The sequence below is a fragment of the Cynoglossus semilaevis genome, chromosome 15, assembly GCF_000523025.1.
Source record: "Cynoglossus semilaevis isolate Cse_v1.0 chromosome 15, Cse_v1.0, whole genome shotgun sequence".
Classification (NCBI taxonomy): Eukaryota; Metazoa; Chordata; class Actinopteri; order Pleuronectiformes; family Cynoglossidae; genus Cynoglossus; species Cynoglossus semilaevis.
The window spans coordinates 8832240-8857448 of record NC_024321.1 but is presented as its reverse complement, the minus strand read 5'-3'; the positions used below and the strand labels follow the sequence as shown (position 1 = coordinate 8857448).

At 41.6% G+C, this 25209-nt stretch overlaps 2 protein-coding genes across 8 annotated transcripts in view; one reads left to right on the top strand and one right to left on the bottom strand.

Annotated features, from left to right (window-relative positions):
- Window positions 1-2765: 2765 nt before the first annotated feature.
- Window positions 2766-25209, bottom strand: part of nxf1a (nuclear RNA export factor 1a) — a 29259-nt gene continuing 6815 nt past the window's right edge. For 2 of the 7 annotated variants that reach the window (XM_017039282.2, XM_017039281.2), the window contains exons 4-24: window positions 11327-11383; window positions 10511-10721; window positions 10166-10346; window positions 9997-10080; window positions 9730-9834; window positions 9469-9549; window positions 9234-9303; window positions 8998-9086; window positions 8795-8902; window positions 8595-8704; window positions 5526-5562; window positions 5290-5358; window positions 5152-5207; window positions 4925-5032; window positions 4738-4796; window positions 4402-4517; window positions 4270-4312; window positions 4103-4181; window positions 3722-3904; window positions 3559-3619; window positions 3390-3470 (exon numbers count right to left, since the gene is read on the bottom strand). In XM_017039282.2, coding sequence (XP_016894771.1) covers window positions 3432-3470; window positions 3559-3619; window positions 3722-3904; window positions 4103-4181; window positions 4270-4312; window positions 4402-4517; window positions 4738-4796; window positions 4925-5032; window positions 5152-5207; window positions 5290-5358; window positions 5526-5562; window positions 8595-8704; window positions 8795-8902; window positions 8998-9086; window positions 9234-9303; window positions 9469-9549; window positions 9730-9834; window positions 9997-10080; window positions 10166-10346; window positions 10511-10721; window positions 11327-11369 — 1932 coding nt within the window. In that variant the 5' untranslated portion in view covers window positions 11370-11383 and the 3' untranslated portion in view covers window positions 3390-3431. Of the gene's footprint in view, window positions 3471-3558; window positions 3620-3721; window positions 3905-4102; window positions 4182-4269; window positions 4313-4401; window positions 4518-4737; window positions 4797-4924; window positions 5033-5151; window positions 5208-5289; window positions 5359-5525; window positions 5563-8594; window positions 8705-8794; window positions 8903-8997; window positions 9087-9233; window positions 9304-9468; window positions 9550-9729; window positions 9835-9996; window positions 10081-10165; window positions 10347-10510; window positions 10722-11326; window positions 11384-11450; window positions 11976-12488; window positions 13019-14364; window positions 15417-25209 lie in introns of those variants that run through there. The other 5 variants (XM_008326867.3, XM_008326869.3, XM_008326870.3 and 2 more) reach the window with 5 other exon arrangements.
- The window catches only part of atg2a (autophagy related 2A), a 15248-nt gene continuing 3708 nt past the window's right edge, over window positions 13670-25209 (top strand). Inside the window, exons 1-31 of the mRNA XM_017039288.2 lie at window positions 13670-14305; window positions 15454-15616; window positions 15719-15868; window positions 16095-16197; window positions 17265-17409; window positions 17655-17746; window positions 17906-18035; window positions 18136-18235; window positions 18557-18721; window positions 18932-19074; window positions 19163-19235; window positions 19336-19585; window positions 19699-19840; window positions 19948-20046; window positions 20313-20468; window positions 20737-21010; window positions 21489-21561; window positions 21715-21889; window positions 21989-22131; window positions 22275-22396; window positions 22515-22672; window positions 22809-22941; window positions 23057-23241; window positions 23323-23403; window positions 23577-23683; window positions 23772-23864; window positions 23984-24054; window positions 24251-24327; window positions 24422-24592; window positions 24669-24795; window positions 25000-25202. Coding sequence (XP_016894777.1) covers window positions 14135-14305; window positions 15454-15616; window positions 15719-15868; window positions 16095-16197; window positions 17265-17409; window positions 17655-17746; window positions 17906-18035; window positions 18136-18235; window positions 18557-18721; window positions 18932-19074; window positions 19163-19235; window positions 19336-19585; window positions 19699-19840; window positions 19948-20046; window positions 20313-20468; window positions 20737-21010; window positions 21489-21561; window positions 21715-21889; window positions 21989-22131; window positions 22275-22396; window positions 22515-22672; window positions 22809-22941; window positions 23057-23241; window positions 23323-23403; window positions 23577-23683; window positions 23772-23864; window positions 23984-24054; window positions 24251-24327; window positions 24422-24592; window positions 24669-24795; window positions 25000-25202 — 4275 coding nt within the window. The 5' untranslated portion in view covers window positions 13670-14134. The remainder of the gene's footprint in view (window positions 14306-15453; window positions 15617-15718; window positions 15869-16094; window positions 16198-17264; window positions 17410-17654; window positions 17747-17905; window positions 18036-18135; window positions 18236-18556; window positions 18722-18931; window positions 19075-19162; window positions 19236-19335; window positions 19586-19698; window positions 19841-19947; window positions 20047-20312; window positions 20469-20736; window positions 21011-21488; window positions 21562-21714; window positions 21890-21988; window positions 22132-22274; window positions 22397-22514; window positions 22673-22808; window positions 22942-23056; window positions 23242-23322; window positions 23404-23576; window positions 23684-23771; window positions 23865-23983; window positions 24055-24250; window positions 24328-24421; window positions 24593-24668; window positions 24796-24999; window positions 25203-25209) is intronic.

The window sequence follows — 25209 nt, the reverse complement described above, 5'->3', positions numbered from 1 at the left end:
CTCCTCCTCCTCCTCCTCCTCCTCCTCCATCAACTTTACTTCAGTGGACAGTGATGAAGTCTTCAGTGAAGGAGATGATGCCAGCAAAAACAGGAAGAAGAAGGAAGGAGGTATAAGGAAGGTGAGGATGGAGGAGTTCAGCAGTGCTAATCTTCAGTTAGCTCTGATTGCAAATGACCACAAAGGTCAAGACCTGTTTGGTTTTCTGGAAAAAAAAAATCTAAAATATAGTTTTGCAGCAGACGGAACATTTCATCTGGCTGATTTGCATAGGATGAGGAGCTTTTATACAAGAAAGTTATCGCAGTGTCATTTGAATAATATTTGCACGCAGCCGTTGTTGTTACAGACATGAATAGAGGCCTTCAAACTTGGACAGCAGATGTTTTTGTGCCAGAGAAAACAGCATTAAAAACTTGGAATGCTAAATATAAATTTGAATTCAATTTACAAACGTTGAATACAGTTCGTAACATTATCACAGGGACAGTGACAGTAACATTTTCCAGCCTCCAACCAAAATTTGTTTATCTTGATTACTTACTTTTTGAAGCATAAACAACTGCATGAAAAGCAAAGGTATATGTTGTCCAAAATATATTTCTAGATGTTCTAGGTTCTATTGATATACCCACATAATACTACAGTCAACAGGACCAGCAGGGACTCTGCTGTCTGCTCACTTTCATACTTCTGTGTCTTAGTGTCGCTCCTGGAAGACCTACCTCCGAATGGTGTCAATGGGACGGCAGAGCTCCTGGGTCCAGGTGGCCGGACATCGAGGCACGTGTGTTAGAACGCATCATCAACACAGTCACAGCTACATTTGTGGACGTGTATTAAAAAGACACGAGTGCCTGACTCATTTTGGTCACAGACTGGTTCACCAGTTTGAGCTTTTCTTCATGACACCACATGAACAAAACTGCATGTGTTTTTATTCCTACCATTAATGGATTAAATGGTTCTAAATATACGTCACCATTTTCACAGACTACAACCAGTATAAATCATTAGGCCAATGATGTGTTGGTATTCTTTTTTACCATATATCGCTATATCACAATAAGGTCAACTCATAATAAGAGAACAATGTGGCTAATTTCTTCTACTGTCATCAGGTAACTTCCAGCTGAGTGGAGGAGAGGTGCTGAAACGGTACAATGACGAGGAGGCAAAGTGCCTGGACTGTCTGATGTCAGACTCACTGAGACCCTTTGTCCCACAATACCATGGGGCAGTCACCAGGGGGGAGCACTGCTACATGCGCCTGGAAGATCTGCTGCAGGGTCTGAGGAGGCCCGTGATCATGGACTGCAAAATGGGAGTCAGGTAGGTTTCTCCAGAGGTCATAGGTGCACACCTGATCAAAGCTGACCCCGGGTCAGGGGTCACACGAAGATGCATTCTACATGAGTTCAAACAGTTGTTAATACACGTATCGTGTTTAACGATGCTGTGTGGTCAGGACCTTCCAGGAGGACGAACTGGTCAAAGCTCAGGCCCAAGCCACTCTGCGCAGTGATATGTACTACAAGATGCTGAAAATAGAACCATCGACTCTGTCTGCTGAGGAACACGCACAGAAAGGTGTGACTAAGTCACGCTACCTTCAGTGGAGGGACTCGACCACTACCACATCCACACTCGGCTTCAGGATAGAGGCCATCATGGTAGGTGTGGAACCTGTCGGTAGTTAAAAGAGCTGTTTGATCTGTCTAAGTCTGTAGTTATGTCCTGTCTGTGCCGGACAGATAGAAGACAGCAGCGTCCAAAGAGACTTCCGAAACATTCGGACTCTGGCTGAGGTCACCGAGGTATTGCTCTGTTTCACCAAAAGTCAGCTGGACATTCTGGTCAGTCCTGAAATACTTGTACATTTAAAACTAGTCTTGATGTAATAATTCATTTTCATGTGGTCTGTAGACCATCGCCTAACACTGTCTTCTCCTCATTTACTATTTATTTTTGGATCTTTTCTATTGCTGCACCCAGAAAGCGTATCACTCCAGACTCCTGGCCATCAGTGATGCCTTGATGGAGTCACATTTTTTCAAAACCCATGAGGTTGGTACACAGAGTATAATTTTCTTCTATGAAAGTGTGACGTTAGATGAGTTCATTGGTAGAAGCCTTAAAGTGAGCTTTTTGAAAAAGAAGTTGGTGAACGATGAAATTAGGTTTTGACGGCAGCCAGACAGAAGAAAGCAAAGAATTTAAAGAATAAAGTTCACCTTGTTTTACCAAATGCAGTCTTTCCGTCTAAGAACACTCAGTAGTTCTTACAGCGTTGTATCTTTACAGAATTTTGAGCTGAAGAAATAATTAGATAGAGGACGAAAGAAAAACTTTTCCTGATTCTTCTTAGTGATCTTTCTTCTTCCATGTAGATCCAGTGTTCTCACTATATCGTATCATCCTTTGCTCTGATCAGGTGATTGGCAGCTCGCTTCTCTTTGTCCACGACTACAGCCTCAAAGCCAGTGTGTGGATGATAGACTTTGGGAAGACAACTCCAGTTCATGACACTATTCAACTCCAGCACAACACGCCGTGGCTGGAGGGGAACAGAGAGGACGGTTACCTCATCGGTCTGACCTCACTCATTTCGTCCCTGAGCCAGGCCATCAGTGCGGTTTCCCGTCAGCAGCAGGAGGAGAGCGATCACATGAACGACACTGAGGGCTGTAACTGACACACTGCTCAAACATACACACACACACACACACACACACCCCTGGTACTAATCAGATGCTGTTACACACTGAGCAGTTACCTCAATTTATTTAGTCAAAGAGAAAATAAACAGATGATTGTTTGTCTACGGGAACCCTGTCTTCAAACCATGTGGACTTTAATCACCCAGTCCTCCAGGTACATTATATCGTAAGCAAATGTATCTCTTAGCACTTAAACACATGCTGAACCTCAACATTTCAAAGTTGACAAAATGCTTTGCATGTAGAAAATAAAATCTTTCTAAAAAACTATTGAGCCTTTACACAGAGAACTGGGAACTGTGACTTTGAACATGTGTACAGCAACAGACAAAAACAAATTGAGCAACAAAGAGTACCAGGATCAAATGTTCCATCTCTCCAACATTTTGAAAAAAATATTTTTTTTTATTGTTAAACACAATAAAACAGATTAGGATAAACAAAAGTAGCCATCTGTCCTTTCTACAAAACAGTGATTTTCTGTACAAACCATCAAAAGCTGAGGTTTTGATGACAGACAATTGTTTAACAACAACAACTGTTGGTCTAACTGTTGACATTTGGCTGATGAAACAGAACAAATTCAAAAGTTCACATTATCTATGATATTCTTTAAAAGAAAAAACCAAAGTCAACAGTAAAGGATAAAACAAAAGCCGTAAATATCATTGCTGAAGTTTCAGTTTCACAGTTGACTTGTTCCACGTTTCTTCATTTTATGAAAGCCACGTCTGGAATCTGGCCTTTGGTCTGAAACAGAGAAGGGAAAAACATTAGAGGTTTCCTACAAAAATGATCGCCAACTTTTATAAATGAGAACAACTGGAGGTTGTTTTACCTTTAACTGAGTAAAGATTTGTGCTGCTCTGTTGAAGTCCCACTCATTGTCCTGCAAACACCTGTCACAAAAAGAAAACACGTTGAGAAATCTCTTCAGGAAATAAAACCTTTTACCACTCAAACATTTGAGCACACGCTCAAACACACGCAGACACACTTACTTCTGGGACCATTCCAGGTTCATGCCAGACTTCTGTGAAAAGGCGGTGAGCATCTCCTGCTGCGGTGCAGTGAGGGTTGGCACAGGACTGGAAGACGGAGTTGGAGCTGGAGCCACGAAGGCTCGGCGGATCTCTTCTGTTGTGGCCATTCGAATGAAAAGCTGGTCATTTACGATGCACAAACTGTCAGTGACAGGGAAAAAGAATTTAAGTGTAAAGACAATGTTCAGATTTGGCAAATGAGTATGAAATGTTCATTCATTTCTTATGTTTAGTACGATTTTTCGTCAACATCGTACTGATAAAACACTCACATCCTGAGAGGATTAAAGGTGGACAACAAGAAGATAATAGAGACCACTGGGAGTTAACTAAACTTACCCAGAACCTCCTGCTGGGACTGTGATGAAAACCCTAGAGAAGGCCATAGTGGAGTCTCTGGATTTACCATCAACAGCGACTGTCAAACAGAGAACATGAATCAGGCACGAGTCAAACACCACCGTGGGCAGGAAACACATTTGATCCATTTTGAGCAGAACCCTCACCTTCTTTGAAGACCCCACTGACGGTGAACGACAGCAGTGTGTTCTGTGAGGGGACACGGAGGTCGAGCATTAATAAATGAAGAGAAGAATCCACTGACAAGTAATGAACAAACAAAACTATGATGGCCGTACCGTGTAGGTGTTCACGTCTATAGTAAAGGAAGTGATGTCATGCTGGGTTTTGGGCAACTCATTGAGGAAAGCCACGACATTCAGACGCGTGTGCTTCAAGAGACGGAATCTCATCGCTAAAGGAGAGGGAAAAAAATTAGAAAATATCCAGCCTCAAAATGTCAACTGTCTTAAGGGTCACATGGAAATGTCCAAGGAATGTTGGGTGGTAAATGAATACAGTCCATGTGGAGACAAAGAGGAAATCATGTAATGTTTCCCTGCTCTAGAGTAAATGCCTGAACTTAAAAGTAAAAATTTAAAAAAAGAGGGGAGAGAAACTAAAGGTAAACTCACTGGGATCTTTGATCCTCTTCAGGTTCCGAGTGTCTTTGAGATATTCTCCCAAACTGCTCCTAAACAAATAAATAAACCAGAAATTAGTATTTGGATTTTAGAGTAAGTTAGTTAATTTCTAATGTTTTTTAGATTTGAACGTTGTCTACATTACAGCCGCAAATGTTGACAGAATTTTTTTTTTTACCTGGATGGATTCTGGGAGGAGTACGGCGTTGTCAGGGACAACGATGCTCCATCATGGTAAGCGTCCAGGAGAGGCTGCCTGTTCCCAGAGTCGTATATACCATAGTATCTACAGAACAGTCACATGTGAGAAAATAGTAGAAAACTGAACATGTTTTCCATGGAATGTTTCAAAACAAACTTTAAATAAATTTACTTCGATATTTCTAATTAATAAAAAAAACTCACTGTTGTAAAAAGTGAAGGATCAGAACTTTGATTTCTTCTGAGCCGAAATGACTGCCCTGGATTGTCACATAAAATCACGTTAGGGGAGACAACAGAGTTTCAAATATAGTATTTAAAACACAGATATAAATGAGTCACCTTGCATGGAGGAATGGTGGTGGGTGTTTCCACATCAAATCCAATAGGTGGGGGGAGGTCTTGACCATCCTGACAGGAAGGAGAGAAAAATGATGAAAACCAGATGTTGGAACTGAAGTAGTCACGTACATGAACTTCAACTGACATCTTGGCTCTAACTGCAGTAATGTAATGATGTAATTTCTGAGAAAATGGAGGAGATTCAATTGAGAACAGTTCCAGACGCGGTGACTCACCAGTTTCAGAAGCCGTGGAAACCTCTGTCGCACAGCACTGGTGCAAAAGCAAAAATCAGATATAAAAGTTATCATCAAAACAACACACACAACAAACAACTGACATACACTTACACTGACCCAGCTGTCACTCACACCTGAATGCCGTTCGGTTCCTTTTAGTTGTTGTACTTTTAGTTACATGGGCAGGAATATTTGGGAAAATACAGAGAAGTACAGACAAATCATCTGAGGCTGAACTGTGTCTCAGAGGATTTGTTTTCTTGGCATTTGAGTTGATTGACTTGAACTAACGGCCGACCAAACCTGCTCTCAACCTCCCTGCAGTGTTTGTACCTTCATAACCGACCATTTTTCCCCCACCAAAAGTGTACTTACCAGCAGCAGTACTCACCCTCTCCCCAAACCGGTTCTCTACACAGATATGACATGAGGGAAGCAACACAAGCACACTTTTCTAAAAGCATACACACACCCACCCACACACACTCACACACGAACATGCAGAGACCCATAATGTACTACGGCACTGAAACTGGCAAACACAATAATATCGTAAGAGGAATAATAGTGTCATGGAATGCTGGGAAGGAAAAGGTGGCCGTCAGTCTCGCGTTTAGATCTCCCCCAAACTCTGGTCAAGATGTCGGGGAGCAGAGGATGAATGTAGGCCACCACAAAACCAAACAGGGTCTGGGTAAAAGAAATATAAAGTAAAATCCACACAGACAGTAGTCCAACATTCAGAAGGTGACAATTCCTGATGGAGGTGAGGTTTTTTTTTTGAGATGTGTCCGTGAAACAAAGAAAACCTGAGAACAGACCTCAGTTAAAAAGAAAGCGTGTCTCAAACTGAGCAGGACCCAGCAATCCCACCACACATCCCACAGTTCTCCGTACTGCAAGGTTCTCATCAACTCACAGCCACCGTTGTTTTAATGCTATCATTGTTCGTTCGTGTGTGTGCGTGTGTGTGTGTGTGTGGTTGTAAGGCCTGATGCTGGAGTATTCACGGTGTTCCACCTGACTCAGGTCTTACTTACAACCAGGCGACTGTAATGCCTTTTAATAAATACTAGTCGTCTTCACAGCCTTCACCAACTGCAGGTGTGTCTTTCATCTTCTTTTCAACTTATTTCATGACTTTTCATTTACAGTTTAGGACTAACTTCCAGCTGTAGTTAGTTGACTGTAATTTTCAATCTGTCCATTTTGAACACATAACGCCCAAGGCCATTTTTAGGCCAGGCAACATCAAGTTAGTGTTTGAGACAGACTTCCTTTGCTCTTTGGCTTATCAGCGCTCCAACGGCCCCATCTGTGTCAGCCCAGCAGCTCATTCTGTAGCAGTCCCATCTACTCTATTTCTTCTCATCTGAAATCAAGAGCTTCAAGGGACTGTGGACGAGTAATCGTGACTGTGCCTGCCTTAGGTTGTCCCAAGATTTAGAGGTGGGATCTTACCCGTCCTAGGCTATCCAGCCTTCCATACTCGCCCGATACAGGAGAGCCGTGTGGGCAAAAGGGTGCTACGAGGGGACCAAAAACCACTGGCCGTGAATTGTTTGTTTTTTTTATTCCCTTCATAAAAGCATTTGTCGGGACAACTGTGATGTGTCCTCTTCTTAACATCCAACGTTCACTGTACGATAAGGCTCAGAAGATTGTGAGTTTTGTGATTGCTGAATGTATTCATTGTTTTAATGGAGTTTTATAAATCAACATTTCTATGGTGGCGTTTTACAGCAGTTTGTGGGGAATCTAACCAGGTTGTCAGTAGAGAAGTGCTGGGTACGACATCAGTGAGGACCATAAATGACACCAAAGCATGAGAGATGTGCCACAAAAGGAAGATAAATGCCAAAGACAGGGCAGCCGTTCCCACAGGGAAGAGAGAAAGCAAGCTGAAAGGATAACAGTGAAGAGGCACAGTGTGATTAGGGCGTCAATAATATTTCAACTTAATAAACGTCAGTTAAAATGGGGGGAGAAAGGAAATATTAAACATCAAGGAATGTGTACAAAAAGAAAAAGCCAAACAACTACATGATTATGTAGAATTACATAAAGGAGCGATTTCTTGTTGTTTGAAAACATGTTATACAACCTTAATAAACTTATAAGCTCCTGTAACCTGCACTGCTGCTAGAAGTTAATAAATTTTAACATTGCTCCTGTAACCTGCACTGCTGCTAGAAATGTCACAAATGGCCTTAGGTCAAAGGCAACAGTGACATCATGTTGTTGACGAGTTGGAATTAAGACCGACATGTAAAATTAGCTCAAACTCTTTTTGTTAAGACAGTACTGACAGGTCAGTGTCTGCAGACAGTATAGGTTGTACTGCTCTGTGCCAACTTTACATATTAGTCAATAATGCCTTTTTGTTTGTTTTGTGTTGGTCCATACAGTAATACCAAATATCATCATACATGGAGCCGTTTCTACATCGGCAGAGGAGTCACCTGTGGCTCAGAAGGTCACAGAACAGTTCAAACTATTTTTCTCCAATTTGCACCAGATATTGTGGGGATGTTTATAGAGTAGCCATTTAAATATTTTATTAGAATGAGCTTCACATTGACTGCATTTGTCACCTGTTGAGGTGAGACACAAAGGCAGAAATCTGGACAAAGGCAAACTCATTTTCTTTGCATTCAGCTCAAGACTTTTTTGTCATTTCAAAGGTTGAGCAGGTCATACATTTCTGTGAAGCAAACAAGCTGCTGCAGCAACATCAATAATCCTGGACCATTCAGTTTTGGCCAGGAACCCGTCTTTTGCTTGTTTTGTGTTACTTTTCTACTCAATACCAAGTGTAATTAAAATGTTTCACCTCTTTTAGGAACTAACTACATCAAACATTGCCTGTTTGGTGTATATGCTCCAAATGTTAGTCCTTTGCTGTTGAAGTGTTTCCTCTCTCACACTCACACTGATCCTGCTTTTTGACACAGTGTCATGTGTTGTTGCTCTACAAGGACACAAACTCATGTACACTCCTTGTCAATTTTCCATTCACACCCACACCTCTGATCGTGTCCTCATCCCACCGAATCACTAACTGACCTGATGTACAAAGCCTGGTCCTTGAAGTAGTTACACAGAGGGTTCCTGTTCAACCACAGCTCCACCAGCTTCAGGCCTTTCAATTTGTCCAGCTCTCTGTCCGACTTCAGCTAGAGATTGACCCAGAGAAAGATGGTTAAAGGGGAAAAAATTCATAAAGTCTGATTATACTCTTCAGTTTAACGTGGACCAAGACTCACCTCATTGTGGGAAAGATTTAAAGTCTTCAGATTAGGCACTTTTCTAGCCAATTCAGCAAGATCATCCAGTTTGTGAATACGGTTGTTGCTTAGGTTTAAGCAGGTCAGCTGAAACATGAAACATGAATAGTTAATGAAAGAGCAGACAGGGCGTAGACTGCAGTACAACAATAGTTCTATTACTCTTTTATTGTCAGTGTTACCTCTGGAATGTTTTCTTCAATTATTGTAATTACAGCCTCCATGTGAGTCTTTCGATTCAAGGTGACTTCGATTTTCTGGGACACCAGGTCTATACAAAAATTATTTAAAATTTGTCAATGTCAATTTTTAATCAATCACATTTTTTGCAATAACGAACTCTACAAGGTTAAACATCAAACACTATATTTTCAGTAGATTTCTTTAACAAGGTAAAAAAAATGGAGCATGTCATTACCTGGATCTGTCCGGATGTTGTTTAGGTCAAGAGCTTGCTGAGAGCCATCAAAGCGTTTTGCCATGCATTGCTTTGGGATTTCAAAACAGTTCATATTAGAAGAAATGTCCACAAAAAAGGTAGTGAAAGATAACATTAGTTTTAATCCACCTCTTCAACTGTACACATCATCTACACATGCCATTAAGATAGATTTGTTATTTAGGACCTTTAAACCTACAGCTAAATGTCTCACCTTTAGGTGTTCTAGGTGTTCAGCCTTTAGGTCAGAGAGCAGAAAAGATGGTGGGGCGCTGGAGTTGACATGCACCTCCACCTTTAAAGAACAGACATCACATGGAAAAGAATATTATTAAAAAGTGTTCATGTTGTATCACACAAGTCAGGAAGCAGAAATATTTTGATGTTACAACTGAGTTTATTAATACATTTTTGTATAACATATAACTTAACATTTCTACAGCATTGATCATATTTAAATTATCACCCTACATACCTTGTAACCATCTGTGTCTGTGATCTTGTGCGAACATTTACGTAATGCAATGGCAACAGAGGAGTCGTCAATGTAGAAATGAGCTCTGTCATGGTCAACGTGATACTGGAAAAAGGGAGGAGAGATAATGACAAATGTTGATCTATCTAAATCAAGTCACCTTAAAATATAATCCTTTAAAAAAAATTACATTTATCAGTTCATTCAGATAAAAAAAACCAAGTGGATGTCTCGTTAGATTTGGTGAGAAAGAATAAGGAAAGCTACCTGTACAGGTGAAAACTGAACTGAACAGATGTTCTGAAGAGCTGACAATAACCATTTCTTGTCATATTTTCTTCCATGTGGTATCTGTAAAACACATATTAAAAGTTATCTCCACAGGCTTTCAAAGAAAAATATTTTTTATTCTGTCTGACTGTTGAAAAATACGCACTGTTACTTTGGACCAACCAGACTGGTTTTTTCCTCCACCACTGCCACCCGCTCCACCTCTTTCTCTAAAGCCACCCCCACCACGTCCTCCTGCTCCTCTGCCACCCCTTCCTCCTTTACCCTGACGCCGGTCTCGTTCAAACCGTCCTTCCCCTTTGCGGGGCGGTCTTACATATGGGTTGCTGAAACAGAGCAAATTCAAGAGAGAATGTAAAACAACCCTGTTTGTGTGTACATGACTTGGCCCTGAGGCAGAAATTTTATTGGCAATGATGGTGCACTAAGTCAGCACTTAATTCAGGCATCAACTACACTCTGACTAAGTCTATTTGTCACTTTTACTTACAATCTGTGTTGGTTAGCGTTGTCCTGGGAAGTGTCACTCATGTTTACATCGCCATCATTTTCTTCAAGCCTAGACCGTGGACCAGGACCTCCAAAGCCACCTCCCGGGTGACCCCCTCGCTGGCGATCTCTACGAGAACGGTCATATGACCGACCCTTGTGCGGGCCTCTACCTTTTCTACCGCGAAATGGTGCAGTTCTGTCATCGTGCTCTAATAAAAAAACATTTAAAAAAAAATTACATTTGCATCATAAATGTACACAATCATAAGATAAGGCTCTGACTTTAAATGTATACATTTAAATGACTATGCCAGCTGAAAATGTATACTTTTAATGACAGCTATGCAGACTTTGAAGGTTTTGTCAGAAAAATTTATCGACTCACTATAGTGAATTCACTATTTGTCCTGAGTGAACAGAGTATGAAAGTGCACTGCATAAGGACCACGTGTGATGTACATAATGCATCTGACAGTACAGTACAATTACGTTATGGACAGTTTGTATATACATGTGGTTTAAAGTTCACGGTCCAATTTCAAAATTATACAGACAGTTTTAAATCTTGGGGGGGAATAAACGGTTCGTTTTATAGCTTTATGTAGTCAGATCTCTCAGGGAAAACTAAGAAACACAGTACGGCTTTACACAGTAGAATTCACCGTAACGAACAGTTAAGGCTGTTATGGTGAGTTCCTTTTATTATAATTTTATTATTATACAAACGAGGAACAACCAAACATCTTTCCAGTGGCACTTTAACTCCATACTTGAAACAAAACGACCACGTTGCCTCATAATATGTACTTTTTACCTCCCCGAAGCGATTCGGAGCATCTGACATGTCTCCCTGTCATTAAGTCTCCTTGCTCTGAGAAAAACATTAAAAGAAGCAGAGAATGTATCAGAATAATGATGTAAAGGACACAGGTTCTTACCGTAGTAATGACTGCCATCCGCCATATTTCTCAGTTATTGTCGAAGTCACGGAACAATAACACACAATCTTGGGTGTAAAAAAAAGTCTCCCCGCTTTTATATAACGAAACGACAATGATATTTAAAAAACACTGACATCACGAGCGGATCAAAGGAAAAAAGACAGAGGTCTGGTCGATAAGTCCTTTCTCGCTAGCAGTTAGCAGGATTAGCTTCTTCACCAGATCGCGTTTGAGAAGAAAGAGGAAGCACTTCCTCCGAAGACTTTCAATTTCCGGTGGTGCCAAAGTAGCAGAATCTGCGAGACGATCGCAGTCATGTTTTCAACGCGATGATTTAAAATCTACTCTTCTAACTTGCTCTGTTGTTTAAAATGTTGTGGGATTTTCCCCTCTGTTTTTCGTTTTGTTGATCGATATGAAGTCATATGTATGTATTGCAATTGGGTGCAGTTTGTGCAATTTTGGTCCATTTAAATCTAAATATCTATTTGTAATCTCATTAAAATTATGACATTTTTGGATGCATTAGTATAAATAAATATATATTTTCTACTAACAGACCCCATCTTGGAGTCACACATTTCTGCCACTATATATAATACTGTCCCATAAGCAACTTGTTTCATAAAGACATGCCCTAAAGCTAATGGAAGCGTTTACTGATCAAGTTATTATTGCAACCCGACAGTACAAAATGTCTACGTAAAATAGATTGGGCAACATTTGTTGTCGTTTTTAACCAGGTGAAATTCTCTAGCGTGCTCAAACCACCAGAGTAATACTGTAGTTCTCTTGGTAATTGAGTCTGGAACTTGTTCTCGTGTTCTGTACAGTATTGCGTATCTCTTCCATTGACTAATGGTGGAGTAACACAAGTTTGATAGTAATAATATTTAGCAATACTTTAATACAACTATGTTTAATATTACAAAGGCAGTAACAACAAGTCAAGTATTTACATTTGGTTCAAGTGTGTATTTTTAATTGTATGTCCGAGACACTTTAAGATAAAGGCTAGAAACGTCGGAGACTTACCCTCATTCACCACACGTGTCACCACCAGATTAGCGTAATTTCTTTTAAACGATGTTTCTCGATCCATTTGGCAATTAGGCCTCCCCACTGGCCCGATGGTTAAAGTCGTTGAGTTTGGAATCACCGAAATATTAAACTATATTTAACGGCTTACCTCAGCCAGGTGAAAAGCCAAGGAAAGTTGTTTCACCTTTAACCAAAAGCTACCATGATCTCGAAGGCATATACGGTAAAACTCAAAATCGAAATAATTACTTAAAAGAAGAACTTTTTAAAGCGGTAATGTGGTTATGATAAACGTGTAGCTGGAACACCTGTTTGTCGGTCAGTTAGGTTCTATAACTAGTCCCGTTCACTAATAATAAAGCACAATGGCGCCCCCTGGAGATTTGTTTTCAACCAAAGGGAGTGAAAAGTGTCGTTCCGGAGATGATAACATTCGACAACAACCAAACTCTTCTCCCCCGAATGTGCTCATGAGGAAAATGTATTTGAGAGAAGTCCGATGTAGTAAGTTTGCCTCACCACAAATGCTTACAGTGCTGTGCCTCTTTTATCACATGACTCCTTTGAAGATTTCAGAGCAGGGTCATATATAAATAATATATAAATAAATAAAGATAACATAAGTTACACGGTGCTCATAATGTCACAATAGCCATACATTGATCTTAAAATTAAAAACAAATTGTATTAAAAAAATCCAGACTAGTATATCTTCATTATATGATTAACAACCCCAGATAATGCCAAGCAATTTTAAACGTATTGTAACCTTTATGACACGTAATAGAATTAAACAAAATGAATATGAAAATGCGGTTGCTGTTGAAAATCATCTGTGATGTGTTGTGCTCATAGTATATTATTAGATATTATATAAAAGATTTGTAAAGATTGATATGTAAAATTATGTAACCTTTCGTACGCATTTCTCACTCAAGGTAAAAAATTAAATAACTATGAAAAACATGACACCGTCAATAGTTCATCTAAATAATATACTGTTAGTGGAACCCACTACAGATGTTTAAATCCGTGTATCACTCGTTCATTCGGTTTTCTAAATCACGGATAACCGTTTTTCAGATTTCCAATGTTCGATGTTGTGCACAATTCAAAAACTAACGAACGAATGAAACACTGATTGTTTGGCAACAGACTGAAGACCAATTTATGACCTTACAAAGATGTCGCCCGTGTGCTTGGAATCGCTTCCCGTTTCCGTGTTTGCGTTAGGTCGCAGTGACGTAGAGGCGCACCGACGCTGACCACACCATCAGTTCGCGTATGATAACAATAAACAACCCAGAAACAAGAGATACGCACCGTCGAGACTTGTCGCTCTATATCGAGTGAAACGTAACGGAAATATGAGCCGAGACAACGATCCACAGCTGGAGTGAGGGCTCGACAAGTACCGTGGTACTCCTGTCGGCGCTGACATTATTAGTTTTTGTTTGAAACCTTGGGGGAAGTAAGAGTTACTGTTAACCTCCTTACTTAGCCCCCTTGTAGCTAGCTGTGGCTCATTCCTTCTTTCTGCCCACTTTGTGTTCGTCTGTTATGCAGTTGCCAGAGCACTGCGATCGCTCTTGTTCTCCTCCGCCACCTCTTTGCTCCCTCTCCCCGCTTTCGCTGGCCCTATGTCTCGCTGGCTTTTCCCATGGTCAGGCTCAATCAAGAAGCGGGCCTGTCGGTACCTCTTGCAGCACTACCTCGGTCACTTTTTGCAGGAGAGACTGAGCTTGGACCAGCTGAGCTTGGACTTGTACAACGGCAGTGGTGACATCAAGGAAATCCACATCGATGTTTGGGTGAGTGTTGTTAAAAAGAGGCGAAGAGAGAGGCAGTTAGCTACCATAAAAGATCTCACCTAGTGTTTTTGTTCGACTCATGTACACTTGACTGTTTCGCAACTCAGCTCGAGTTCAACAACAAACTCGGGCGTCAGACTCTGTAGCCTCGCTCGTGTTTCTTCGGAGAAATGCACTCTTGGGAAAGCAGCTCACCACATCATCTGTATCTCTCATTACTGTCTGTCTGACCAATAAGTTCAACATAGGCACTTTAACAAAGTCAAAAGAAAACAAATTCCAAAGGAAGTAAAACGTTCCAAATATACAGTTCCAAAGATGTTCTTCAAAGGAGGCGTTTATTCGTGTGTATTTTAAAGCAAGGGTTGATAGTTAACATTCTAACACAATGAAGAATGAAGAACTGCTGTTCTGTTAAAAACAGACGTGGAAAAGTGATTTAATCATAATAAATACATACAAATATAAGCATTTGGCTTTATATAAGCCAAAATCCCAAATCTAGTTTATTTTGTACAGTGCTCAGTCCTAAAAACTGTCTAGAATTATAAAAAAAATATTGTTTAACTTCATGCCTTTCTCCCCTGGCTGATACTGTCTAACTGTTCAACTTGTCCAGACATTGATCTCTGGATACAAGGTACAACACCATCAGCTCTGTTTTCAGTGATCACCAAGGCTTGGTCCCCTTAGGCAGCCTAGTCATACAAGTTAAAGTTATTTGTTTTTGTTTAAACCTTGCGTTCCTAAATAAAACAACAGTGACCTTGTGGGAGGAGACCAAAGTTGTTTTTAGGCAGAAGTTGTAAAGTTGTTGGTCCATACATACAATTGTTAATTCACACTCAGTGAAAGTGAAAAAGAAAGTGAAAAGATTTTATAGCACGTGTCTCTAGAGAAAAGCAGAGAAAGATACTGATATTAACCATAGGTTATATTTTTGAACAGAATGATATTAAATATTACATTTAATAAAATTCTGGTATTAATATTCTCCTTTGTTAGAATGTCTGCAGTAGTTAAGAATACCATGTAGATCGTGACATAACTGGTGTTTAATGTATGTTGCCACATTCGGCTAACATTAGACAAATACAAAGGTAGTTGTAATTCTTTCTTTCTTTTTTTTTTCTCCACTCGTTCACCAGGCGGTAAACGAGCTCTTGGAATCTCTGGGCGCTCCTCTGGAGATAGTAGATGGCTTTGTGAACAGCATAAAAGTGACCATCCCATGGCAGGCTCTCCTAACTGACCACTGCACCCTAGAAATCTCTGGTCTTCAGATAACATGTCGACCGAAGTACCGGACCAGTAAGTAGCTATATTTCAGCTAGTGTGTACACAAACTGGGTAGCTCGTTTATTAGGCTTATACTGAAGCAACAAACCCCTGTTGTTGTTTTTCTGCACCCAGGTGGAGGATGGGATTCCCAGGGCTGGTCATCAAGTATGACTTCCAGCATGCAGCTGGCCCAGGAGTGCCTGAAGGACCCCCCAGAGGCGTCCGAGGAGCCTCCTGCCCCACTGGAGGGGCTTGAGATGTTTGCACAGACTATTGAGACAGGTGATCCAAAGCCATGTGTTTGTCAGTGTCTGTGTCCACACTTAGTGAATGTCCGATCACAAAATCATACCAAAAATAGTGACATGCACACTGAAAATAATAGTGTTGTAAGGATAGGAAATCATTACCAGTGCTTCTGTTTATATTTGTGTCTAAAGTGATGTGATTGGAAGCAGCCTGGAAACTAGTTTCTTGAACTTGTATCTTGTCTCTTCTGTGTGTGCAGTCCTCCGTCGTATCAAAGTCACCTTCATAGACACAATTGTCCGCATTGAGCACCAGCCTCTGGACCTGGAAACAGGTGTTGCCTTAGAGTTGCACATTAAACGGTAGGTTGTTGCAATAAAAAATCTCCATATTTGCCATCAAATTTGTGGTCATTGTATTGTGATTTTTTTTTTCTGGATTTCAAATTCGTACTAATCGGAAACACTGTGCCGTATTACATTTAATAATGTGGCATTGACCTATAACCTGTTAAGACTTTACTGCTAGATTTTGTGCCTTTAAATAATCTTATTTCGCAATGCAAGTGTTTTAAAATATGCTCCTGTTTATATTTTATGTTTCCTGTATGTGTATATTTCCCACTTTATTGTGTTGAAAAAACGCCTGTTTTCACTGTGGAACAGAGTGTAACTCAATGCTGCCACTTGTCAAAGTACACGTGTGTAAAAGTGGCCGTGGTCATAAAAACATAAAAAACTTTTCTTTGTTGGTAAAGTACTCAGTATGACAAAGGCAGACAAGAGACTACACAGACTAAGTACTTCTCTCCTCTTCTGCTGCATTCCTATTCTTGTTGACACCAAGGTGATCACACATTTTAATAATAAATATCTCCTGTTTGGTTTTTGGAGTATTTGTACTGTAAGAAACAGGCTATAGTATTATTTAGAAGAGAGAGTCTAACTGAGGTCATGCAAGGATTGATGTATTACTGCAGGCCTCGTGTAGTGTGTTGTCAGTATGAGTAATCAGTGAGTAGTGTCAGGTTGATGGATGAGATACAGCAGCCATTGTTGTTTTTCCATACACAGGCAGTTGATGTCCAGACTCAGTGATATAAAATGAAAAGAAAGATAGTGACAATAAGAGGATAATAGCAGCATGCTAGAGCGGCCATAGTCCTTGTTTTACAGTTCACGTGAAACCATTGGACCTTTTATAGTTCACTTGTTTATTTACAGAGCTTTTCAGGGTAGTTTTGTTTATCTTTGGTCAGTGACCACAAGGCCACATCCTTTAAAGAGACAGATTTTCAACAGGACGACTGGTCTGTGTTCTGCCTGTTGCATCTGTATAAATATATAACCAGAAGCTGCTCTTTTGACTCGAGTCTGTCATTTTGAAATTGCCAGGTGTGCTCATTTGAAATTGTGTTGTGTCACTGCAGGCTGGAATACTTTGACGAAGCTGTGCGAGATCCAGCCAGTCAGACTGCTGTGCCTGTAGACATCCACCAGCCGCCTGCCTTCCTGCACAAAATCCTTCAGCTGAGCGCTGTGCAGCTGTTTTATGACAGCTCTGGTATAGTACAGGTGATGGACGCCGCACAGCTTATTTATTTCTTTTGTTTGTTGTTTCATCGTATACCTGCTGTATTTTGTCCTTTGGTTCCTTTGGAAAACAATCAGCATAGAAAATAGAATCCTGTTTGTTGTGTCACTCATTGGTTTGGGGGGTGGAGGGGGGTTCCTCATGGTCCTTTCACTTTGTACACAGCTAAATGGATCCGTTATCTGGTAACTAGAAAACCTCAAAATATTTGATTCTTTTTTTACAGGATCTTCCTGAGGGGGAAAACCCAAAGCCAGCTGATGCATGTAAAAAAGATGAGGAGGAAGAAGAAAACGATGATGATGAGGAGGAGGAGGAGGAAGAAGAAAACGATGATGATGAGGAGGAGGAGGAGGAAGAAGAAAACGATGATGAGGGGGGGGGGGAGGAGGAGGAAGAAGAAAACGATGATGAGGGGGGGGGGGAGGAGGAGGAAGAAAAAAACGATGATGATGAGGAGGAGGAGGAGGGGGAGGGGGAGGAGGAAGACAAAGACAAAGAGAAGGAGACAAAGCCTCCATCTCAGCCGCTCCTCATCGGAAGCTGCTCTGGTTTTATTGAGACCACTGTTAAGATCAAACAGAACGACATGCTGCCTGGACCACAGGTGTAGTTTCATTCAGTATCAAACAAAACAACAAAACAAAAGTAAAATCTCTCTCTTCATGTTCATCTGCATATGTCGTCTCTCTGTTTCTGTTTCTCAGTTTGAGTTGGATGGAAAAGTGGGCTGTATCCACATGCTGGTGACTCCAGATCAAATAACTCATCTGACAGACCTGCTGGCAGCCCTCTGCATAGAAACTGGTATGAGCTCAGCCTGATGACATGTGTACTACAGACACGCTGTGTGAAGTTCAGCAACATCTAGTGGTGAAGTAAAATCATTAAAGAAATGGACAAAAAATACTAGAAGCTGAAACCCATTCATCAGACCTGTTATGTCGACGTGCTAGTAGAATTATCAAAGAGTGTAACCCAAGACACACAATAACAACCTTGTGCTGTTTCCTCAGTAATATTGTCAGAGACATCATTACATGTCTCATAAATAAGCATGTGGTTTTACACTCGATTCTATTTCAGGAATGTATTGAATTAATCTCTGTTTTTCTTCTCTTCCCTCAGAGCCAGACACCAAGCGTGGTGGTGTCCTCAGCCGCCCTTTGGACTCGGATGACTTTCGTATGATTGAAGAAGACCTCAGTAAACAGCTTGGTTCCAGTCCCAGAGACAGAGATTGGGATGAAGAACCTGACCTTGAACCCTATGTTACTGGCCTGGAGAATGGAGGTAAAAATAGCAGCAGAGATCCACTCGACGTTATGGCTCTCAGAAACAATAATCTCAAAAGGTCATGTTATCTGCAATCATCACTCTAACCTGATTAATTTCACACCAATCCAACTCACTAATTTTTACCTACTTTTTTAAAATATTAAATAAACAATTCCCACCAGATTATCAACCTCTGACTGTGTCTTCGTGTCTGTGTGCCCACAGAAATGTTTTTCTCTATGGGCCCCACTGGGATGAGCAGCAGTGTGACGTCTGTGCGCTCCGGCAGCGAGCTGTCAGACAGTGATATGGAATCATCGACACACAGTCTCAACAGCCTTACACAGCCGACAGCACTTTCTGCACAGGTAGATGTTGGTATATTTTTAAATATTCAACAAACACAGAACTAAAGCTTGATAATGCAACCATCAAATCACATTTGTCGCCTCTCAGGGCATGATAAACTGTCCCAGGAGATACCCTGTAGCTGGCTGTCTGTCAAATCTACCACAGAGTCGGAGCAAAGGTAAATCATCACGGTTGTAAATAACTGTTAAAGTTAGTCACAAATACTATACACGATTAGCCTGCTGCCATCTTAAAAACATATCAACTGTTTCCCTCAGGACGCTCACACAGCAGCCATACAGATCAGATGAAGCCAGACGCTTTGCTCCGTCTGACGATTGGCGGCCTCACACTGACCCTGTTGCAGGAAGACCCACCCATTAACCCTGATAGGACCTCCTCATTGGCTCAGGTCTCTCAGGTGTTCTTTAAGAAGTTGGCCTCCTTCAAAGACAGCATGTTCAGTGAGAGAGACTTCCAGCATCTGAGAGGAAGCTTTGCAAAGGCCTGTCCACACTCCCATATAAGGTGGAGACACAGACACAATTGTCCTCGCTATGTTAAATTGTGTCCATCCATTGATTTACTCTTCAAAATTGTCGTGTACTCTTTCTAATCCTCCCTGTTGGCCTCTCACCCAGACTGACAGGAGCAGCAGTCCAGGTGGCTTGTGAGACACGGAGTGGAAGACGCCGCAGCCGAGCTGTGACGTCCGACCTCTCCTTCAGCAGACTGGAGCTGTTGGAGTGCCTCTGGGAAAATGGGAAGCCTGAGTATAATGAGGTAGAAAATCTCTGCTCATCACTGAACTGACTGAAGAACATTATTTCATGATCATTTAATATATGATTGTATAATAATAATAAACATGTTTCTTTGTTTCTCTGCAGTTGCTTCAGTTCCAGAAATCAGGTCTTTTCACGGTCGGGACTGCAGCCAGGCCGTGTGCCCAACTTCACTACAGCCTCAGTGAAAAACACCTGCGCAAGGTATGCACACGCAGCACATAAAAGTGTGTGTTTTACATCATAATGTCTCAGGTCTACAAAACACGTTTACATAATAAAACTTGGTTTACTACAATTATTACATTTTTGTAGGACATTCAACTCAAATTGGTTTATATCAGATGATTTTTCAAGTTTAGTGATTTCTTGATGGCTACTTATACAAAATAACATGAAAACTCCATAATCATGGATTATGTCTAATTATGAGCCTTGAAGTTTATGTGTGTATGTGCATGTGTTACAAGGGTAAACAGCGGGTGTTGCGTCGAGACAGTGTGGTGCGGGTGGAGCTGGCAGAGCTCAGTGCTGAGCTGGACCTGGACGTCATTAGCCGACTGGGGAACCTGAGCAAAGCCTTCAGTCACTGTCCCTCACAGACTGTTGGACCTGGACTCACACAGGTGGAGCAAAACATTTTAGAACATTGTTCCAAATATATTCAATTTTCTCCACTTCATGAAATTGTCCATATATTTTGGAACATAAAATGCATATCATACTGAGTTCTTTATCTGTATTATAAACCAGAGTTTTTATTACCAGAATTGCATTATTTTGGTTGTCTTCGTTATAACTGAAGCACTCCTTACATGTTAGAGAATGATGTAGACAGTGTACATTTTTCATTCAAAAATTAATTCAAAGATTCCTTCCTTTTTATCCTCACAGCCCCAGGCTACAGAGCTGTGTTCCTCCTTCACACTACTCTCGCCGCATGCCGTCCTAAAGCTTCGTTTTCCCGTACCTGACCTACGACCCCTCTCTGTACGTCGGCCTCCCGCTCAGAGGGCCGTACGAAATGAGACCCTGGTTCTAGAGCTGACGGAGCTGGAACTAAAGCATCAGGGAGCTCCAGATCTGTTGGGCGGCCAGGCCACCCAAGGACAGCCAATGACTCCCTGTCTCACACAGCTACTGGAGGCCTCTTTTACTGACCTCCAAGGTAAAATTATTCTATGTGAATAATAAATGATCAACATTCACTGCTCATTGTTGTTTATCTGTCCCCATGTAACCAGTTAGCTTTAAGGGTGAACATATTGGCCTGTAAATGATCCACACATGAAAACTTTAACAGTTTTCTCTGGTTACAAAAACGTCTTTCTTGATCCTGTTTTGTCTATGGTGAATGTGTGGAGTTAAACAACAACACAGATTTGCAGTGTCGTCATAAGCAGCAAACATGTCCATTTGAACTTGTTCTGCGGACAGCCACAAGTGCAGTCTGGTGTTTAAAGTGATAATCAAAGACTATGACATGTCTCTGTAGACAAGGTAGAATATGCTGACACACACTCATGTACACGTGAGCAGCATATTGACCTAGACCTACATTAAAGTGACATAAATAATTCATTAAGTGGTAATATATTGCTTATAAATAATAAAGCAACAAAAATGAATGTGTTCTGTCTGATCAGGGTCATATGAGGGCTGGGAGGGCGGCTCTTTCCCCTGTATCAGAGTGAAGAGGAACCGTGAATGTCTTCCCCGGTCAGTGTTGAACTTCAGCCTATAACTGAATATTATTCACATAGAATAGAATGTTTTTAGTTTCATCTACTAAAATAGTTCAGATGTTTGTGATGTCTATCAGCACAAACCAGATAATGTTGTAATCATTCTCCCACATGTTTCTGTGGACAGAATATCAGTTCGCGTTCGTGGAGGTGAGGCTCAGGGACCCGCAGCAGGTCTGAGTGGGACAAACCTGGGCCTCATCAAGGACCTGGGAAATGCCTTCTTTGAAAGTCACTGTGAATTCAATGACAAAACCAGCTCGCCCTTCTCCTCTAACCGCACCATGTTTGAAACTGAGGAGGTTTGTTGAAACAAACAGAGCTGACTCACGCGTCTCATCAGTCATTTCTACTTTTACTTTAGACATAAAGCACTCTTCCTCCTGTCTCCTGTGTTTCAGATGGTGATTCCAGCCGACCCAGAGGAGATGCGTCAGTTTCAGACACAGTGTGTCTCTCAGTCTCAGTGTGCCGTGGACATCAGTCTGCCACTGGCCTACATCCTTCTGCCCAGCAAACAGGCCTTCCAGAGCATCTACAACAGGTATTTACAAGGTTTCCCTCTATTATATTGTATTCTAATCAGTATTTGTATTAAATGTGATCTCGAACAGACAAATCCCCCAAAGTACTGATTTGGTTTTGCCATTGAAAGTAAGTTATTCTTGTGTTTCTTTTTTTCCAAAGAATCAACAATGATTTGTTGATGTGGGAGCCTCCTCCTCCTCCCCCACCTTCAGTCCACAGCCCCCACCATAACTTCCATACTCATGATGAGTTCCAGCTGTGCAAGTCAGCCTTCAGATTGGGTGAGTTTGTCCTGTTCCACCGCTCTTTAATCAGTGAGGCTGATTTCTAAGATGAGGCGTCCTCCTACAGGTGCTGAAGGAAATATAAACTTCATCTCAAATGTGTTTTTCTTTTTAGACTCTGATTCTGAGGAGGACGAACCGGCGTTCTTTATGGCCAATGACCCATCAGGAGGAAGACAACAGTCAGGCGTCAGCTCCAACCACAACCTCAGCCTCCTCTCCCTCACTGTGATGATTGACAAAGGACGCCTTCAAGCCAGAACAGACAAGAAGGTGAGTCAGGTGATTGTCTGTCTGTTGATTGTATAACGACACTGAATAATTGAAAGCACCAATCAGACTAACAGAATCCCTCTATTCACTGTAAGTCAAGGAAAATGAACCTTTCAAATGCCTGTCATTGATTCAGGAGGACCAAAGTCATGGGGAAATTGTACTGGACCTAGAAGGAGGGAAGATATTCAGTGTGGCCCAGCATCAGAATGATCCTAATCTCAATTTTCTGTGTCTGGAGAGCAGACGAGTTGAACTCTACCACAAAGGTTCACACTGTCACGTTGTCTCCCAACCATTTATACCAAGTGAAGTATTTGTAAATTGTAAATACATTTTTAAAAAAGCGTACTCATTAGCACGTTTTTCTTTCACAAACTGCAGCGGTTGTAAAAGACACCCCTCTCCCTCCACGGTTGGAGATGCCCAACTTCACTCCACTAAAACACTTGGACCCAACGATCTACCCCACTGAGGTGGGCGTGAGCAGTGTGAGTGGCAGAGAGGGAGAATTACAGATGTTGTCCACTGCCATCAAAATCACACTGGATCTCCAGAGAAATGTCAAGGTTTGTCTCGTGTTTCATGCACCCTATTTTACCCTGGTTCACTGAGTGGACAACGTTCTAATATCCGTTTCCTTCTTGTAGGAGTTTTTAGTTGCCCTGCGACTTCAGGGCGCCACCTTGAGACATTATGTGACGCAGACAGATCAGAGCTGGCACGAGCAGGTGAGGAGCAGCGTTATCATCGTGTCAAAAGTGGAATATTTGCCACTTACAAATGTGCTAGTACATTATAAAGTTTTGGCTTAGTTTGTGAATTGTTTTAAAATGTTGAATATTTGTTCATTTATTAACTCCTGTTCTTTATTTTACCTTCTGTGTTTGTTTGTCTGTCTCAGTTGGTCGACTTCCTGGATGTCATTGACGATCCCATTCTTGGATACACAGCACCTGCTGTCATCACAGTCCTCCACACACACCTGGGTACCTGCGCTGTCGACTACAGGTCTGTAGTTGGAAAAGAGTTCATGTCCAAAGATGTCAGTCTCAATCACGATTTCCTTCTGTCGTAACCCTGCCTCTCTGTTGGACAGGCCTCTCTATCTGCCACTGCGCATGTTGTTCACAGCGGAATCCTTCTCTCTGTCCAGTAACATCATCGTAGACACTGCTACCTTCCACCTCAGGTACTGTATGTAGTGGATATAATGTAGAAGTACATGGGGATGATAATCATCAGAGGAAATACTGGCTGTCTGTGTAAGACTGGTGACATCACAGTGTGTTTTTGTTACGTTGTACTCAGATTCATCCTGGATGATTCTGCTCTCTACCTCTCTGACAAATGTGAGACTGACACGGTTGACTTGAGAAGAGGTGAGTCACAAGACGTGGGTTAATTTGGTTAATTGTCAGCATAAACATGTATCTGTGTCTTTCTCATGATGATGAAATTAAAAAAAAGTTTTAAAGTTTCTCACTTCAAGGAGGCAGAATAACAACAACAACCACTAGAGTGTAAAGTTGTTGAGGTAAGTCCTTAATAACGGTGACGTGTCTTTGTGTCACACAGACTACGTGTGTGTTCTGGACATAGACCTGCTGGAGCTGGCCATCACCACGTGGAAAGGCGGTGATACTGGTAAACTGGTGAGTCTTTCCTGTGTTTAGATGTGTCTGTTATCAGAACATATGAACGTACATTTTCTCTCCTCCCTGTACTTCATTGTTTTATGTCCTTCAGTCACAGCCTCTGTTTGAGCTTCGTTGCTCCAACAACGTGGTCCACATCCACACCTGTGCTGATTCCTGCGCCGCCCTCGTCAACCTGCTGCAGTACCTGGTCTCCCAGGGGGACCTCCACCCCCCACCACGGCACACATCACCCACAGAGATCGCTGGACAAAGGTTACCGGTAAGGAATTTGTGATATCATCACACTCGATGTGCTCTTGTTTTGTACATAAAAATGTCCTGTTGTTTGTTGATAGCTGTCAGAAACGCAGGCCTCTGTGCTGCCCTGCCCTCCGGCTGAAACCGCTGAGATCAACCAGTGTGACCTGGCTGATGCCTTAATTGACACAGAGAGGAGCTACAAAGAAGAAGCTTTAGATCCAGGTGCTGCGGTTTTTCATACTTTAGCACATAACACGAGTTGTGTTACATGAATTGCATGTATTGAAAATAACATGTTTGGAAGTGGAGTTGTACTTATAATTACTTTGGACCAAACTCAATGTAGGAGTTGTAAATCTGGTGATATACTTTTGGACGTAAAGAAGAGCAGAGGAGAAAGATGAGAATTTTGATCTCCTTTTTCAGGGTCTCCTTCCATGAGAAGAGCCTCACCCGTCTCCGTCTACCTATTTCCTGGTGAAGCCACAAAGCACAAACCCCCTGTCCTGCAGGGAGATGACTCAGAGCTAGACGGACTGGTAACCGTGGCAACAGAGGCTCAGGCAGATATGATGTCAGAAGATGGCTCAGATGTATCCACTGATAACGATGACTTCTGCATCCTGGAGGCTCCGG